The following is a 17,439-nucleotide window of genomic DNA, read 5'->3' on the forward strand; positions in this document are numbered from 1 at the left end:
GGTGAATCTCTGGAATTCTCTGCCCGTTGAAGTGGTGGAGGCTGCCTCGCTAAATATTTTTAAGACACGGGTTGATGGGTTTTTGATAGGAGAGGGGATTAAGGGTTATGGGGAGAGGGCGGGAAAGTGGAACTGAGCAGCGACAGATCAGCCATGATCTTATTGAATGGCGGGGCAGGCTCGAAGGGCTGGATGGCCTACTCCTGCTCCTATTTCTTATGTTCTTGTGTTCTTATGTTCTTATGTTCAATAAGATCATGGCTGATCTGTCGTGGCTCAGTTCCACATTCCTGCCCTCTCCCCATAACCCTTAATCCCCTCGCTTATCAAAAACCCATCAACCCACGTCTTAAAAATATTTAGCGAGGCAGTCTCCACCACCTCAACGGGCAGAGAATTCCAGAGATTCACCACCCTTTGAGTGAAAAAGTTCCTCCTCAACTCCGTTCTAAACCGCCCCCCCCCTTTATCTTGAGGCTGTGCCCCCTAGTCCTACTGTCCTTTCTGAGCGGGAAGAGTCTCTCCACCTCTATCCTATCCATCCCATTCATCATCTTATATATCTCAATGAGATCTCCCCTCATTCTTCTAAACTCTAACGAGTACAAGCCTAGTTTATTTAGCCTCTCCTCATAGCTCAACCCCCTCAACTCTGGTATCAGCCTAGTAAACCTCCTCTGCACTCCCTCCAAGGCCAAAATATCCTTGTGTAAGTACGGCGATCAAAACTGCACACAGTACTCCAGCTGCGGCCTCACCAATGCCCTATACAGCCGCAGCAAGACCTCCCTACTTTTATATTCAATCCCCCTCGCTATGAAGGCCAGCATCCCATTAGCCTTCCTGACCACCTGCTGCACCTGCAGGATGGGTTTTTGCGACTCATGCACAAGGACCCCGAGGTCCCTCTGCACCGTCGCCTGCTGCAGTTTTTCGCCACGTAAGTAATAGTCCTTCCTACCATTATTCCTACCATTAGATCTTTTAAATATTACAAACTTTCATAGCTATGAATATTACAGTTTTGAATACATTTCATTAGTACGCTTACAATTTAATATATATATATATATAATTATGTTCCATAGGTTCTGCACTTTCAAAACGTGAAACAGAGGATATATATACTCACAGCATCTCTTCATCACTTCAACATAAACTATTAGAATCTTCCATAAAGCTGTATCAAAAGTATAATTATATAGATCAAATGGCAATTGAGACAAACTATGAATTGGTTGCACTCAGCAACTTGGGAGCAAAAGCCTCTTGGCTTTCATCGTCTGAGGCTGTGATGAAACATCCAATCATAGAAATGCAAGGACGAACAACAGGAAATTTAAGTATAGCTTCATATGACTCTACCTTGAATTACAGGACTTCAGAAAGATTTGATTCCGTTACCCTTGAAAACAGTGAAAGTTCTATTTTTAACTTTAATTCACCATTTCTCCAGCTTACCAATAGAATGAATAGTGATTTTAAAAAGGATGTTTTCACACTCTCATCAAACACAGAAGGATCATGGTTAAATTTGAAAAATTTCATGAAAGTGAAATCAAAGAGTGGAAAATTTGAACTGAAATGTGATACTTCAGGCGAGTTCAGTAATGGTAACTTCAGCAGTAACATAAAATTGACTAAAAATGCTGAGATACTCAAGATGGTGAATAAACTGCGAGGCGAGCTGTACGGTGCTACATTAGAAACCAAAGATGAACTAAACTATCAGAAGAACCAGTTTAGTCTCTCCTTGAACACAACTGGAAAATACAACAAGATGGCTGCAACCAACAGTTTGAGTTTCTTAGTATTAGAGAAATATTTTAAAGTTGAACATAAATGGAATGCAGATTATTATGACAAGAAGTTCCACAACTTCTTGTCTGGCACATATTCTGAAGATGCGCTTGAGATGAAATCAGATACTGCCTTCGCTGGTGCAACCAACCAAGGTATTCTGAAAATCAGCAAAAGTGGTCTGTCAACTGAAGTGACCTCAAGTATAAATATATATTCTACCATTCTCAAACATGTGTTCACAACTGTCATTAATCAACATGGAGCCGCCATGAGCATTGGTATCAATGATCAAGAAAATAACTTAATTAATTTAAATGTGGAAGGAAAAGCAAACAGTCAAGGAATATATGCCACCAATTCATTTTCAAGTGTTATTCTGCAAACTAAAGCAACTAATGCCATTGATCTTCAATTTAATAAAGAGAAAGGGCTGATGTTTAATACAGTGACAAATGCATTGTTCAGAGAAACAACATTTAACCATATAAATAGCCTTACTATTGGTTCTTGGAAATTAACTGCTTCAAACACAATCGGTGCTGGCAGCAATTTAGATTCTAACATCAAATACCAGCAAAAATCTGAAGTGCACATGCAACCTTTCATAGTTTCAATCAATTTTGACGACAAATTCCAGTATCAACAGCTACATGCTTCCCACATTGTGCAACTTGTACTTGAACCTTTCAAGATTGAATTTAAAGGTGAATTGGCAGGATCGCAGCAGGAAAATCACTTGGCTCATGCTTATATAATGAAATATGCTGATTTGAAAACTTTATTAAGTTCAAACACTACAGGAAAATTAAATAATATGAATATTAAACACAAGCTGAACCTGGAAATCAGTGGACTTTCTGCAGAATTCTCCAGTGACACATTGTGCAATTCAAGAACACTGAAGTTTCAAAATAATGTACGCACTACAGCTATACCGTTTGTGTTCACATTTGCAGCGGATACCTCTGCTAAGGGATATATGAATGGTTGGGGTTTGCATGATGGAGAGCTTAACAATAAGCTCCAAATGAAGGCAGAACCACTAGCCTTTGCACTTCATCATGACTTTAAAGGAACCTCTGAACATAAATTGGCAGATAGAAGATTGAAGTCTCTTCTGGAAAACAGTTTAAACATTATGTTCATTCCAACTGAACAGGAAAGCAAGTGGATACTAAAGAGTCAGTTAAACAATAATACTTACATGCAAACCGTTGATGCCTACAACAATCCAGAAAAAATAGGCATAGATATTGCAAGTGATGCAGAAATTGATTTTAGTTGTCTGAAGGCAGTTAATTTCCTTCCCAAGGCACTCAGTTCTGAGCTTCAGAAAATTCAAATTTCCGGGAATCTGAAATATGATAAAAATGGAAATGTTCATGTTATCAACATGCCATTCTTGGACCACTTACCTGCTTACTTTGAGTCATTTAAAACTGTCATTTTAAATACTTTGGAGGGCATTCAAAATTACTTGAAGGACATTCAAGTTAATCAGTTTGTCCAGAAATGCAAGAAAACCTTAAACCAAGTGAGTGATTTCATTCGGGACATGAATTTAGACATCGAGGTCAATGATGTAGGGAATAAAGTGTTAACATTTGTAACAGAGTATCAAATAATCCCTGAATACCTTAAGGCTGTTTTAACAGAGTTGCACAACACTAAATTAATCAGTCTGAAAGGATATGACAAAGCTAAATTGAAGGATGTCATTGAAAATTTCCTTAACCTAATTGTGGATGCGCTGATAGAAATTGATCAAAAATATGAAGTAATTTCAACAATTGCCAACCTCATCATTGATTTGAAGGAAATTCTGTGGAAGTATTACCAGGATGCTACGCAAAGTAACTTTACTGTTTGGATGCAAGACCTTGAGGAAAAATATCAAATTAGTGCTCAGCTTCATGCTAAATTACAAGAACTACAGTTGCAGCTCCAGAATATCAATCTGCAGGAATTTGCAGATGGATTAAGACAACAAATTGATTTAACTGCACTTTTTGAAAAACTGGAACAACACCTAAAAATATATGATCAAGAGATAAAGAAAATAATTAAGATGATGATTGAGGGGCTTTTATGGCTGTTGGAGCACTATGAAATTAATGATAAAATTGACAACATTGTTGCCTCGATGCACCAGCTAATCACTAAATATGAAATTGACATATTGGCTCAGAAACTTTTGACTGAAACAATGAACCTCATTAAATCATTAAAGGTAAAGGATACAATACAAGGAGCCGTAATCTCGCTCAGAAAAACACTTGGAAAATCATACAATGGAGTAATTCAGTACCTTGTTGATGCAACTGAACAGATAAAATTACATGATTACCAAAGAACGATTGACCGAATTAATGGCTTCCTTGACACAATTGCTACAAGTATAAGACAGTTTGACTACAATACTTTTGTTGATGAAAAAAATGCTGAGATCCTCATCATAATCAATGAAATCAAAGCTAAGATGGAAGACTTAGAACTTCCACAGAAAGTTAAGGCTGTGCAAAAGTTTTTACAAGAAATTCAGTCTTTGATGGTTCACTACATTGAGCGACTGAAACAGAGAAATCTCAAGGAATTGATCAACCCATTGGTCAATGTGTTCAGAAATATAGTTACATCATTTTCCAATTTCCTGGAAGGCACCTTTGGGGACTTATTCGAGGACCTCCGAGTTAGGATCAGTCAAATGGATATCCAAGAGGAATTGCAAAGACATTGGCAAGATGCTGTGAAGTATTATGAAATAATTGTTGGTCACCTCTCAGCAGCATATGATTATGCAGAAAAGGAAATTATTATTTTGGCAACAGAATACAACTTCAAAGAAATTGTGGATCAAATCCAAATCTACTTGGAAGTAGGTTTTACTGTTCCAGAACTGGACCTGGGCCTAATATTTATACCCGAGTTTGAAATAAGCATTCGTGCTATCAGAAAAGGAGAGTTCAACACTCCATCATTTACAGTGCCTCTGACAGATCTAATAATTCCATCCTACCATGTCAACTTAAACAACCTGAATGATATCAGAATTCCTTCGAGAATTGACGTACCGTCATTTATGATCTTGCATTCAATTATTGTTCCAGCTTTCACAATTGATTTGGAAAACATTAAGAATGTTACCATCACAACAATAGAAAAAATACTCAAATTTGACATTGCCATAGGAGAGTTCAATACATTTTCAGATTTAAATTTCCCAGTTATGTCATTGCCAGAAGTAACTTTTCCTGAAATAGATTTCAGTGCATTCCATCTGCCTGATATAAAACTTCCAAATGTAAATTTAGACCACTTCTTGTTAAATGATATTCAGATTCCAGAATTCCAACTTCCTCGTATACCTCACACAGTGTCGGTTCCTGCATTTGGAAAACTCAGTGGTACATTCACTTTTAACTGTCCTGTATATGGACTTCATACCAGTGTTGGTATTCATAACATTAATGCTGTTCAAAGCAGCACTGAACTCCTAGCTTTTATCACCGCAAAGGGCAAGTCAAGTGTAAGCACCCTATCCTTTGACTTAGAAGCAAATGCCCGTCTGTCTGCTCCTGAGCAAACTCATTTGGAACTCAGTGAAAGTGTAAAGTTTGACCACACCGCTATAACCGTTGGTCACATGGGTAATCTTACTTTCACAAGACCCTCTGTGAATGGAAAAGCAGAGACTAAGATTACAATTACCACTGAAGCCTATAATGCAGAAACAATAAATACAGTAACTATGAAAATACAGGGAGCACTTTACACAAAAATGCAGACAACCTATAGTCACAACCTCAATGTTCCACATAAACAGTTGTCAAGCCAATTTTCACTTCTTAACATCATCCAAACCACTCCTAATGAAAAAAGTACGGCATTATCTATCACAAACACCGCAAATGGAAAATGGTCTTTTAAAGACCACTCTGATGAAGGGGCACACAAAAGTGAACTGAAGATAAGCCTGGCTACACCTGCTCTTATAGTTGCATTCTCAGGTGACACCAACACCAAGTATATAAAGATGAAACAAAACTTCAAGACTGAGATCTTACCTTCATTTGCTGCCAGATTGAACTTGAATTCAGAGGCAAAGATTGCTGATGCTGTAGTTTGTATTGGGAATGCAAATGGAAAAGCTGATCTAGCAACATTAAAAGTAGAGTTGACAGGATCTCACAACACTAGACTTGCACGTGGAGCAGCAGGTATAGTGGAAAATTCATTTCGCTTTACAGCAGAACCATTTGCAATTGGCTTTGAAGGAAAGAATCGTGCTGATGTAAAGATTTCTTCCCCTTTAATACTCAGTGGAAAAGTAGAGTTTCTGAATAACTATGACTTGACCCTGAACCCAAATGAACAACAATTCTCATGGCAAGTAAATTCTACACTGAACCAATACAAATATATGCATGATATTGGTGTAGCTAATAATGAAGAAAATATCAATATGCACCTTAGATTGAATGGTGATGCAAACCTTGATTTCCTAACTCTACCCATTTCCATCCCTGAAATTTCAATTTTTAATTCACCATTCAGAATTCCTCCTGTTCATAATTTTTCTTTGTGGGAGAATGCAAAACTGAAAACCCTGTTGAGAACAACTCAGCAGTCACTTGGCTTAAGTATAAAGACTGAATACAGAAAAAATAAAGATTTCCACAGCTTCAAAATAGATATGGACCCACTTTACAGTAGGATCAATGATTATCTTTTGGAATCTGCTTCTGGATTTCGACTGGCAAGAAACAAGATCTTGAACTTAGTAACGAAAGGAGAGTCTGGCAGATTTCAAGAAAATCCTGTAACAAAAATGCTTCGTGTGCCAGGGTATACTATACCAGGACTGAAGATTGAAGTCTCCCCTTATAGACTAGAAATCCCAATTTTCAATTTTGCTGCCAGTAGAAATATTACTACGCCAACATTTTCTCTACCCATTATTAATTTCATTATGCCTTCATACACTTTTACCGTACCATGGTATAAGTTAAAATTAATTCATATACCTGACAGTTTGTATGCATTGTCATTTCCAAAGATCAAAATGCCACGTATCCAAGACACCATCAGAGTTCCTGCTATCGGCAACTTGACATGTGATTTCTCACTCAAATCAAGTTACGTAACTTTAAATTCTCACTTTGAACTCTTCAACCAGTCAGACATAATTGCTCGTTATAGTGCCTCATCTTCATCTATCTTTACTTCAAACTTCAAAGCAGAAGGAACAACAAGCTTGGCAAGACGGCGAGGACTGAAATTAGCAACAGCTATTTCTGTTGACCATGATACCATTCAAGGAAAGCATGACAGTACCGTAAGCTTAACAAGGAAAAACATGGAGGCTTCAATTGCTACTGAAGCATCAATTAAACCTTTTGATGGCTTTATTCTTAATTTCAAACATGATCTGAACGGAAAAATAAAACCTAGACCTAATGTGCGATCAAAGATTTCCCTTAACTACAAATTGTCAATGCCTTCAACTGATAAAAAATCTCCTTTAGTTCAAGGAAGCGTCATCCATTCTCTTACCTTGGCAGATTTTACATCTTATTTAAATTTGGAAACATCAACCAATGCTCACATTGAAGGAACTATGCAATACAAATTTTCTGGCAGTATGAACAACGAAGCAAGTATTTATCTCAGTTCAAATAATACACGTTCAAATGTAAAACTTGAGTTAATTTCATTGGTTGATTCAATTTCTGGAAATGTTTGGAACATCAAAGCAAATGAAAAGCTTGCTGTAGCAGCATCCAGAGATCATATTTTTGCCATATGGGATCATTCTGCTGATAATAGTTTGACACTTCCAATATTTGAAACAAATGGTCATCAAAAATCTAAGGCAACATTAGAATTAGCATTCTGGAGTTTGACTGCAAAATTACAAACTGAGACTCATCAACACAGTAATGTTTGGCAGCACGCAGATATACAAAATGATATAGCTATAATCATCAAACCAGAAATGCAAAAAGTAACATGGAATAATAATGGTCACCTCCTGTCAACAGTTTTCAGTGAAGAGGTGGAACTATTAAACAATGAAGCAGAAATGCGTCTTGAATTGGCTGGTTCCCTACAGGGATATGCAAATTTTTTGAAAAAAATTCAGCTTCCATTATATGAAAAAGACTTGTGGGACATATTGAAATTTGACTTGACTACTAGTGAAAAACAGCAACAACACTTAAATGTGTCTGCATTGATAGTGTTTGCAAAGAGTGAAAACAGTTTATTTATCCCTTTGCCAGTGCAGATGTTAGCCAATGGTGTAAAGATAAGTATCCCTGAGATTACCCTTCATATTCCTGAATGGGTCAAAAATGTACCGGAAATGATTCCTAATGACCTACTTCCAGAGATTGGAAACATCCACATTCCTGATGAAATTGAGTTTCCAACAATCATAATACCACTGATAAACATTGTTGTGCCTTCATATAAATCCCGGTTTTCAGAATTAAAACTACCAAAGATAATCATCACTCCTGAATTCGTAGTTCCATATACAACCCTTCGGATACCATCATACACCATTAACTTAACACATATTGCTATACCATCAGATATAAATACTCTTCCTTTTGACCTATCTTTGCCAAATTTGCCGAATGTTAGCTTTCCTCAAGTGACCATTCATTCTACTTACTTTGAACTTAAGGGTTACAAGATCCCTTACGTTGAAATTACAGTACCAGAATTCAAAATCAAGATTTCTCAGTTTGCTCTACCAAAATCCTTCAGAATTGCTGGACATTATTTGCAGCTAGACAACATTGCAAAGCAAATTGCAAACTTTGAGCTGCCAACAATAACAATTCCAGCAAAGACATTGGAGATTCCACCATTAAAAGCAAAATTACCTCTAGCACTTGTTTTGCCAGCATTTAAGTCTTTTACTGGAAATGTCAAAGTTTTCTCACCAATTTACAATACTACATGGACTACAAGTGTGAAATCAGATGAAAATAAAGCAAATACCCTCATCGCAAAAATTGATGCAACATCCAGTTCTACACTGCGGTTTCTGGAATATGATTTAGATGGTAAGTTGAAAATATAGCAGTTTGTGTTTCTAAAACCTGTGTATTTAATTATTGCCACATTAAAGTATACTTTGCCCTTTGTGCCTTTTTCTGTAGCAACACATTACTTTTTACAATTCACGGGTTATTCCAAGAAAGCGTAATTCAATAATTTTTTAACATTATTTTGTAAACATGTCATATTTAAACATTATTAATTATTTAAACATGTCATATTTAAAACAATACCTGTTGTATCTGTTATGGAAGATTACTGGTATAGCTTTACAATAGCATCAAAATAATTTATTTAATATAGTTGTGTTTCACAATAACTCTTTAAAAAAAATTTAGCACTGAAATTAATGGATGGCGTATTATGTGCATTTCTGAAAGTTTTTTTTTCTCCTTTTTTACAGCAAGTGCAACCTTAAGCACCACCACTGATACCTACAATCTTAATGGAAAGTATACATTTTCCCATCCTGACTTAAGTATTGACTGGCAGCAGAGTTGTACTCTTCAGCATTCAGGGTAAGGTGCATGTTTTTATTAACTTTATAGATGATAACCTATCTGACGGAATGTTTAATTTTGCTTCATTCCCAAAAAAATTTCCAACTGTTTGATAAACAACTTTTCTGGCCAAGGTTAAAATTTTATTTTGATGCTGGTTTGAATGAGAACCAATGATAGATTGAAGCGTCAGTCACATCTATGACATTCCTACCCTGGAAAAGGTGTGTAAGACTTAACATCTGACTAATTAATCCAAAATAAGAGGCTTTTTCATATTTGGGACAGAACTTCCAGGTTAATAGGAGCATGAATGGAAAGTTAATTGATATGTTGCTGATTCTACAGCCTTTCCTAATAGGGTGTTGGGAAAAATTAGTGATCTAGGGGTACAGGTTAACAGCTCCTTGAAAGTGGTGAAGAAGGTATTCAACATACTTGGTTTCATTGGTCAGAACATTGAATACAGGAGTTGGGATGTCTTGTTGAAGTTATACAAGACATTGGTAAGGCCATACTTGGAATACTGTGCACAGTTCCTTCGCCCTATTATAGGAAGGATTTCATTAAACTAGAAAGAGTGCAGAAAAGATTTAATAGGATGCTACTGGGACTTGATGGTTTGAGTTATAAAGAGAGGCTGGATACGTTGGGACAATTTTCCCTGGTGTGTAGGAGACTTACGAGTGATCATATAGAGGCCTATAAAATAATGACAGGCATAGATCAGTTAGATAGTCAAGATCTTTTCCCAAAGGTAGGGTACTCTAAAACTAGAGGGCCTAAGTTTAAGGTGAGAGGGGAGAGATTCAAAAGGGTCCAGAGGGGCAATTGTTTCAAACAGGGGATGGTGAGTGTCTGGAACAAGTTGTCACAGGTAGTAGTAGAGGCACGTACAATTTTGTCTTTTAAAAAGCATTTGGACAATTACATGGGTAAGTTGGTATCAAGAGATATGAGCCAAAGTGGACAATTGAAACTAGCTTAGTGGTTAAAAAAGAAGTGCAGCATGGACAAGTTGGGCTGAAGGACCTGTTTTCATGCTGTAAACCTCTATGACTGAAGTATGAAGGAAAATCAAGAGTGCTGTATTACAATGGCACTGTGTTTATTGCAGAAACAGGAAATTCTGCCTAGATGTATCAAATGCCTGCTTCTTAGACTGAAGCAAAATGCTAAGATTTTCTTTAGCTGAAATTGGAAAGTTATGCAGCAGAGACAGCAGTTTAGGGTTTGAAAAGTTATTGTTTTTGTTCAGGTTTGGTTACAGAGGATGGAACTTTCTCATATTTTGAGAACCTGACTTGTGTCAGAAGGTTGGAAAAAGGGCTTTGAATCCACCAGCCCCCATGGTGGCTTCCTCCACTGTATTGTGAAGCAGATAGAAAAAAACTCATTCCAGGAGACAGGGTGGGCTCATTCAGAATGGTATCCCGTAGATTGTCTATCCACATCAGTGTGAAGACATGCCACTGTGAATCATTACAGATATCCCACAGTGTACACCTGATGAGCAGAACCAGCTAGCCCACCAGAGGAGTTCAGGTCCGTGCTTGGCTCAGAGGGGAGAGGGTCATGCTTGGGTCTGTACCCAAGCACTGCCCCTTGGCAACGCCCAAACATGACTCTCTTCCCCCCTGAGCCAAGCACTCGCCTCAACCCCTCTTGCAAGTTCTGCTCATCAGGTGTTTTCTGAAGGATACCTATCATGATTCATGTCGGTATGCCCTCAGTCCGATGTAGATGGACAATGTAATACGGATGGATGGCGGGGGGAGAACTATCAGGCATAAAGGCTTGATAATTACATTTACATGTATTGAAATGTGGACCAGTTATAATACTGGCACAGGGCAGGGACGATTGGAAGGGGAAATCTAACCTGTGTAAATTGCATTTTTGGGACTCGATTTCCTGCTCCTGCTGCCAATCCTACCCCCCCACCCCAAAAAAGGAGGAGCAGAAAATCCCCCTCATGAACTATATATCCTCCTCTAATCCAGTAGTTCCTATATTTTTTCCTGTTCTCTGTAGGTATGACCTAGTTCTCTTTTGTCTTTTCAGATGTCATAATTTTCAATTTTTTGATATTTTAGTCTTAATAAGACATTTGTTCCCCAATACATTTAGTATGGTTTTTGTAGCAATTTTGCCTGTGCTCATTTTAAATGATTTTGTGGACAAGTTTTTCATTGTACTGCTCAGGTGTTAATTTGGTGCAATAGATCACACAGCTTTTACGGAACCCAAGGTCCACATGTGGTGATCGGCCACCACATAAATAAAATTTTCTTTTGTCTCTTTAAATATGAATTATGCTATTGTGCTAATAGAAAATGTCATTTTCTTATTCAGTAAATAACTATTTCTTTTTTAAAAATTTTCTCTACTAGTCTAACAAGCCATTTGACAGTAGATGTCACCAGTCCAACTTTCACAAACCTTAGAATTCGTTGGCAGGAGCATAATCATGAAATTATTTCATCAGTCTCTTCTCCCGCTGTTGGATTTCTTGGATTGGCTGTTAAAAAGATCGGACGAAATGTTATGTACGGAAAAGTATATATCCATGAGCCGGTATGTAACTTTATTTTAATATGTGATTAACATGAACTGAATGCCAAAAACAAAATATCTAGGTGTTTAGGTTACTATTGACCTCGAAATCATAATGTTTCCACCCAAACATTGCACATACAGTGGAAGGAATTCTCCATTTTTTTTCTCAAAGTGCAATGGTAGGTGTTTCTGGCAGGGCCATTCCCATTGGCTGGAATGGCGTGAACCTACGCCCAATTCCATGCTTGCAGCCTCGTTAATTATGCATGAGCAAACATCTCGCTAAATCACCTGATGGGTCTGGCTGCCGTCTGTTGGGCTCAAAGATCCAGGAACCATATGTAAATGTCAGTCCAGCACACTCATATCACTCTCTCCAGCCCACAAGCCTTCGTATGATCATGCAGACTGTGTGAACACAGATAGAAAATGACAGAAGAGGTTTGCCCCCGATGCAACTATGTCCTTGAGATCTTGATTCCAAAAGTCTGGGCACAGAGGCAAGTCCGTACCCAAGGGATGGCTCCCGGAAGCACACCAACTTCACCACTCCAACCTGAGGGGTCAGCGTGACTGGTAACTATGCCAGGAAAATCATGCAATGCTGGAAATGGATAAATGATTTCATCCGCTTCACCAGGGTGAATCCGTTCTGAGCTCCCTCCGCTATCAAATTCTCTTTTACTGGGAGTCAGTATTGGAACCCTTGTTTTTCCTACTATATATCTATAATCTAGATGTTAGTATGCAGCAGACAGTTTCAAAGTTTGCAGATGATACAAAACTTGAAAGTACTGTAAACTGTGAAGAGGTATAGAACTTCAAATGGGCATAGGAAAGTTGGGGAGTGGGCAGATAGGTGGCAGGTTCAATTTAGGAAAATGTGAGGTGATGCATTCCAGAGGAAGAACATGGAGAGACAATATAAATTAAGAGGTGAAGTTTTTAAGGGAATGCAGGAGGAGAGATATGTGCGTATATAATTTTAGATGGCAGGAAGGTGGAGTGAGCAGTTAATAAAGCATAAAGTATCCTGGGCTTTATTAACAGGGACACTGAGTATAAGAGCAAGAAAGTTATGCTGAATTTATACAAGTCACTGATTAGCTGGAATATCGTGTACAGTTCTGAGCATTGCACTATAGGAAGAATGCAAATGCATTGATGAGTGTGCAGATGAGTTATATATGGATGGTTCCAATGATGAGAAACTTCAATTCTGAGGATGTATTGGAAAAGTTGGGGCTATTCTCCATAGAGAGTAGAAGACTAAGAAGAGATTTGATAGAGATTACGAGGGGGCTGAACAGATTGGGTGTGGAGAAACTTTTCTCACTCATAAAAGGGTCAAGAACAAAAGGACACATATATAAAATGATTTACAGAAGTAGCAAGTATGGTGTGAAAAAAATGCTTTTCACACGAATGATTCAAGTGTGGAATGCATTGCCTGGGAGTTTGATGGAGGCAGGTTCAATCGAGGCATTAAAAAGAGCATTAGATGACTATTAAGATAGAAACAATGTACAGGGGTATGGGAAAAAGGTAGGGGAATGGCACTAAGTCTTAATGATCATTTAAAGAGTCAGTGTAGACACAATCGGCCTCCTTTGCATCATAACAATTTTCTCATGGACAGTTTCACAACACTCCTATCCCATTTATTATGTTGCTCACAGTCCAAGCCCTAGTCCTTCTGGGGAGGGCTCACCTCTTTGTCTAATCAGATTGTGAAGGGCACAGCAAACTGTGATCGTGCAGGAAACCCTCTTTGTGTGTCACAGAGAGCCACCTGAGCAGTTCAGGCATCAGAATCACAACTTCAAAGGTTCTGTGGTCTGTTCCATGAGGGAGAGTGTGGAGCTTTGGACCTTTTCTTGGCATGAGTCTGAGATTGATGCACTGGAGTCATTAGCCACTGTTTAAGTGATAGCTCTTATCCTCCAGCAACCATCCCTGCAGACATTCTGGATCCAGTCTTTGTTAAATTGGCCATTCCTACCCTCTGCCCTAGCCCATTACCTGAAAGCTGCTGAAGCCCTGAGTGGACTTCCACCCACCCCATCTAGAGTCTGCATGCATCCCCCACCAGTAAACACTTTGACCCCTTTGTTTATGAATATTTCATGCAGCCTTGTCAGGGTCCAGCTTTCCTTCCCTTATCCTTCCATTGTTCGTCATCTTTACCTGCCTGTAATTGTGCACTTTCACACTTTCCCCTCACCCCATCAACTCTTGTACAGTCCTCTTCTCACAATGCTCCCCTATTGTCTTTGCCAGCTACACCTCCCATCCCCTGCACTCCTTCCCCTGCACACCTGGCTACCTTCCCCCCCCCCCACTTCACCCTTCCACCCCCAATTGAACTTTGGTCTATTGGAGTAGAGGATCCATGAGTCCCATAGCATGGCAAGGAGCTGGAAGTAGAGTGCTGTTGAACGCAGCAGGACTGGCATTAAGGCAGGTAGACTATATTGCAGTCAGCCCAAAGTTTTGAGTGCATGTCACTCTTTTTCGAACAGGTTTGACACCTATGTGATTTCCCACTGGCATGATGCAAGATTGGCAGGCCTGAAGAGTTTTCGACAAGCAGCTGTTTTAATGAGCATTCATGGAATGTAAATAAATGCAAATACCATTCTCATCATTAGGCAGCTGCAGGACCACCATTAACCCACTCTTGGGAGAATTTCATATTATTTTTATACAAATGTATTTGTAATTTTTTGGCTTCCACTAGATTCTCCACTCCCATTTGCCACCAAGCCTAACACCTTTGGGATGGGAGAATTCCACCCAATGTAAAGCAGTGAACGTTAGGATGAATACCAATTTTTCTGACGTGTCACTCCTAAGCTATTTCAAATGACATATAGTTCCATCTTTAAATGCGATATTAATGCACATACTTTTTCTTTCCACAGAAATCTTCTGAAATAGTAGTTTTGGATCATAAGATTTCACTGGAGAACCCTGGAAGCATTCATATGCAGTTCAATTGGAGAAATGACATAGCTGCAGATATGGCAAGTGGCCTGAAGGAGAGGGTGCCCAAGATGATCCAAGCTATCTACAAATGTGCAAACAAGTATCACACGGAACACCTTGGAATGGAAATGAGTACTGTACCCTCAAAAGGCAAAGACTTGATTAAACAGAATGTTGATAAAGCATTTAGAAAAGCAAGCTATCATATTAAGGAAGTTGAGAATTTTCTCCAGTCTACACTTGATGATACTGCCTCACAATATCAAAAAGTGAAAGAAGCGACAAATGAATTGTACAAGAGAGCAACAGACAAAGTAGCAGAAATAGACTTTGAGAATGAGGTCACCACATTATTAGATGGCATTTCAAATTTGACACTAGAGTATCAGAGTAAGTTGAAGGACTTAATTGATGCAGCAATCAAATTTTTAAAAGACACCAAATTTCAGCTCCCTGTATTTGATGACCAGTATACAGGGCAAGAGTTATACACAATGTCCTTAAATTACTCAACAAAATTGTTTACGGAGTTTAATACTATTGTAAAAGATAACCTTGGTAATGTGGCTGAATACCTCCAAGAGTTGGAGCAGAACATGGTCCCTGGTGATAATGCAACTGCTAAAGCCTTAGGAATACTTTCTCGGTTAAGTAGGTCACTAAAGCAAGTTTTAACAAAAATGCTTGAAGTTTTAACAAACATGCATAGTGTTGATGTTGAATATCTAAATTACTTAAAAACATCTATAGAGACCTGGTCTAAAGAATTAATTAATGTTAATGTTGCAAATGCCAATAACCTGAAGCACGAAGTAAACAAATTTGTTAAAAATTCTACAGAATATTTTAATGAATATTTTAAATACTTGCACACTTCCTTTCAAGAGTTTGGAAAAGATTCAATTCCTAAATATATTGAAATGATCAAACAAGATCTGAATGCTACATTTTTAGATATGAAGAAGCAAATGCTTACATATAAACGGACAATTAAAGCTAAATTAGATGAAGCTATCTTGAGGCTAAATGATCCCTATGAAAAGTTGGTTGCTCAAGGAGTGTATGCTGTTAATCTGTTTATTGAAAACATGGGCAAATTTACTGAACAACTGTTTAGGTTCCTGGAACAGATTGCAATCAAACTAAATGTTGAAACAGGGCTTTCTATGAAAAGGCAACCTGGACAGCTTACACTTGATATTCCTCATCCTCTGAAGTGGGAATCATTTGATGATATGCCTCAATTGAAAGAAGGAACACTGAGTCAGTTACACACCAAGGGACAGCAAATCCTTCAAAAAAGCACGGCTGTAGCCTGGAAAAAGATTGTGGAGAGCTATCAAAAAAGTGAAATGGCCCTGAATGAAGAAAGAACAAAGAATGACAAATCAATATTTTAATATTCGTCTAAATATTTAAAATTGTTCTGAATTAAACTATGTAGCCTGCAAAATGTTTGATGGTTGTGAATGAAAAAACAAAACAATCGCTTGTTATGTCAGCATTTCTAATGAAAATAAATACAAACTTCTTAATAACTTGGCAAGTTCCGTGTATCATTTTATTTTCGTATTTGTTAATGTGAAACAAGTGGATTGTCACAAATATTCAAGTAACAGTAGATAAACAGAAGAATACGAAGACCTTTTTAGATATTTTTTACTGAGTATCACTCTCTTTAACTTGAATAAGCGCAGGGACAAATTTTCTCAGTTTTTTTCTACAAAACAGAACCATTTACATAGCAGGTGGGTGAGACCTGATTACACTGGGTTCTGTTCTTTTTTCCTTCAATCATCTATATTTTAAATCCTTTGTAGGCAAGTAGACGTTAAGCATACTTACAACTCAGCAACCAAATGTAAGAATAATGCTACAAAATGTCAGTGCTGGACTTAGTAGGTGCAACAGTATGTGCAAGGAAAGTGATCATATTCAGCTTTGCTAAAGGAATAAGAGGCTTTGAAACTGTTGCCTTTGTTTCCTATAACGATTGGAGAAACAGGCATTCCCAGTAACGCAGCAGGCAACCCTGCTCCTGGAGTGAGTTATACTGAAAAGACTGCAGACACCCATCCATTTTATGCCGTGCTGTGGCCTGAGGAATTCTGATAGGGTCTAGGGGGAGCAAGCTGCCAGAAATCCTACTCCATCGCAAATATCCTGGCCCCAAAAATAAAGGCACTTTGTGGTTAAAAATTTCAACCATTGCCTGTAGTGCAGTCCGAATCGTGTTCCCAATGTAACCTACTTGAGAGTGAGCCCAGACACTTAAAACAAGTGTTATGTTCTGTCAGTTCCTTTTGAACTGAACAGATGAGTTATTTAAATCCAACTACTGTTTTATGCATACTCAATTAGATTGAACCATTCAAATTATTGTATTACTTTCCAGCAGCTTTTTACTGGTTGAACTGGGAGCCCAGTGGTCCAGGTTTGATTGCCTTCTTGACAGCATTAGTTTACACATTTTCACTTACCTCAACCGGAGGGCAATGCAAAGATTGCTATCTCTCCT

At 38.1% G+C, this 17,439-nt stretch overlaps 1 protein-coding gene across 1 annotated transcript in view; it reads left to right on the plus strand.

Annotated features, from left to right (window-relative positions):
* The window catches only part of apoba (apolipoprotein Ba), a 70,053-nt gene extending 53,657 nt beyond the window's left edge, over nt 1-16,396 (plus strand). The window contains exons 25-28 of the mRNA XM_080193420.1: nt 1,089-8,879; nt 9,278-9,392; nt 11,768-11,951; nt 14,858-16,396. Of these exons, the coding sequence (XP_080049546.1) occupies nt 1,089-8,879; nt 9,278-9,392; nt 11,768-11,951; nt 14,858-16,321 (9,554 nt within the window). The 3' untranslated portion in view covers nt 16,322-16,396. The remainder of the gene's footprint in view (nt 1-1,088; nt 8,880-9,277; nt 9,393-11,767; nt 11,952-14,857) is intronic.
* Nucleotides 16,397-17,439: the final 1,043 nt, after the last annotated feature.

Source organism: Carcharhinus amblyrhynchos, chromosome 7 (assembly GCF_965287045.1).
Source record: "Carcharhinus amblyrhynchos chromosome 7, sCarAmb.v2.hapA, whole genome shotgun sequence".
Taxonomy (NCBI): Eukaryota; Metazoa; Chordata; class Chondrichthyes; order Carcharhiniformes; family Carcharhinidae; genus Carcharhinus; species Carcharhinus amblyrhynchos.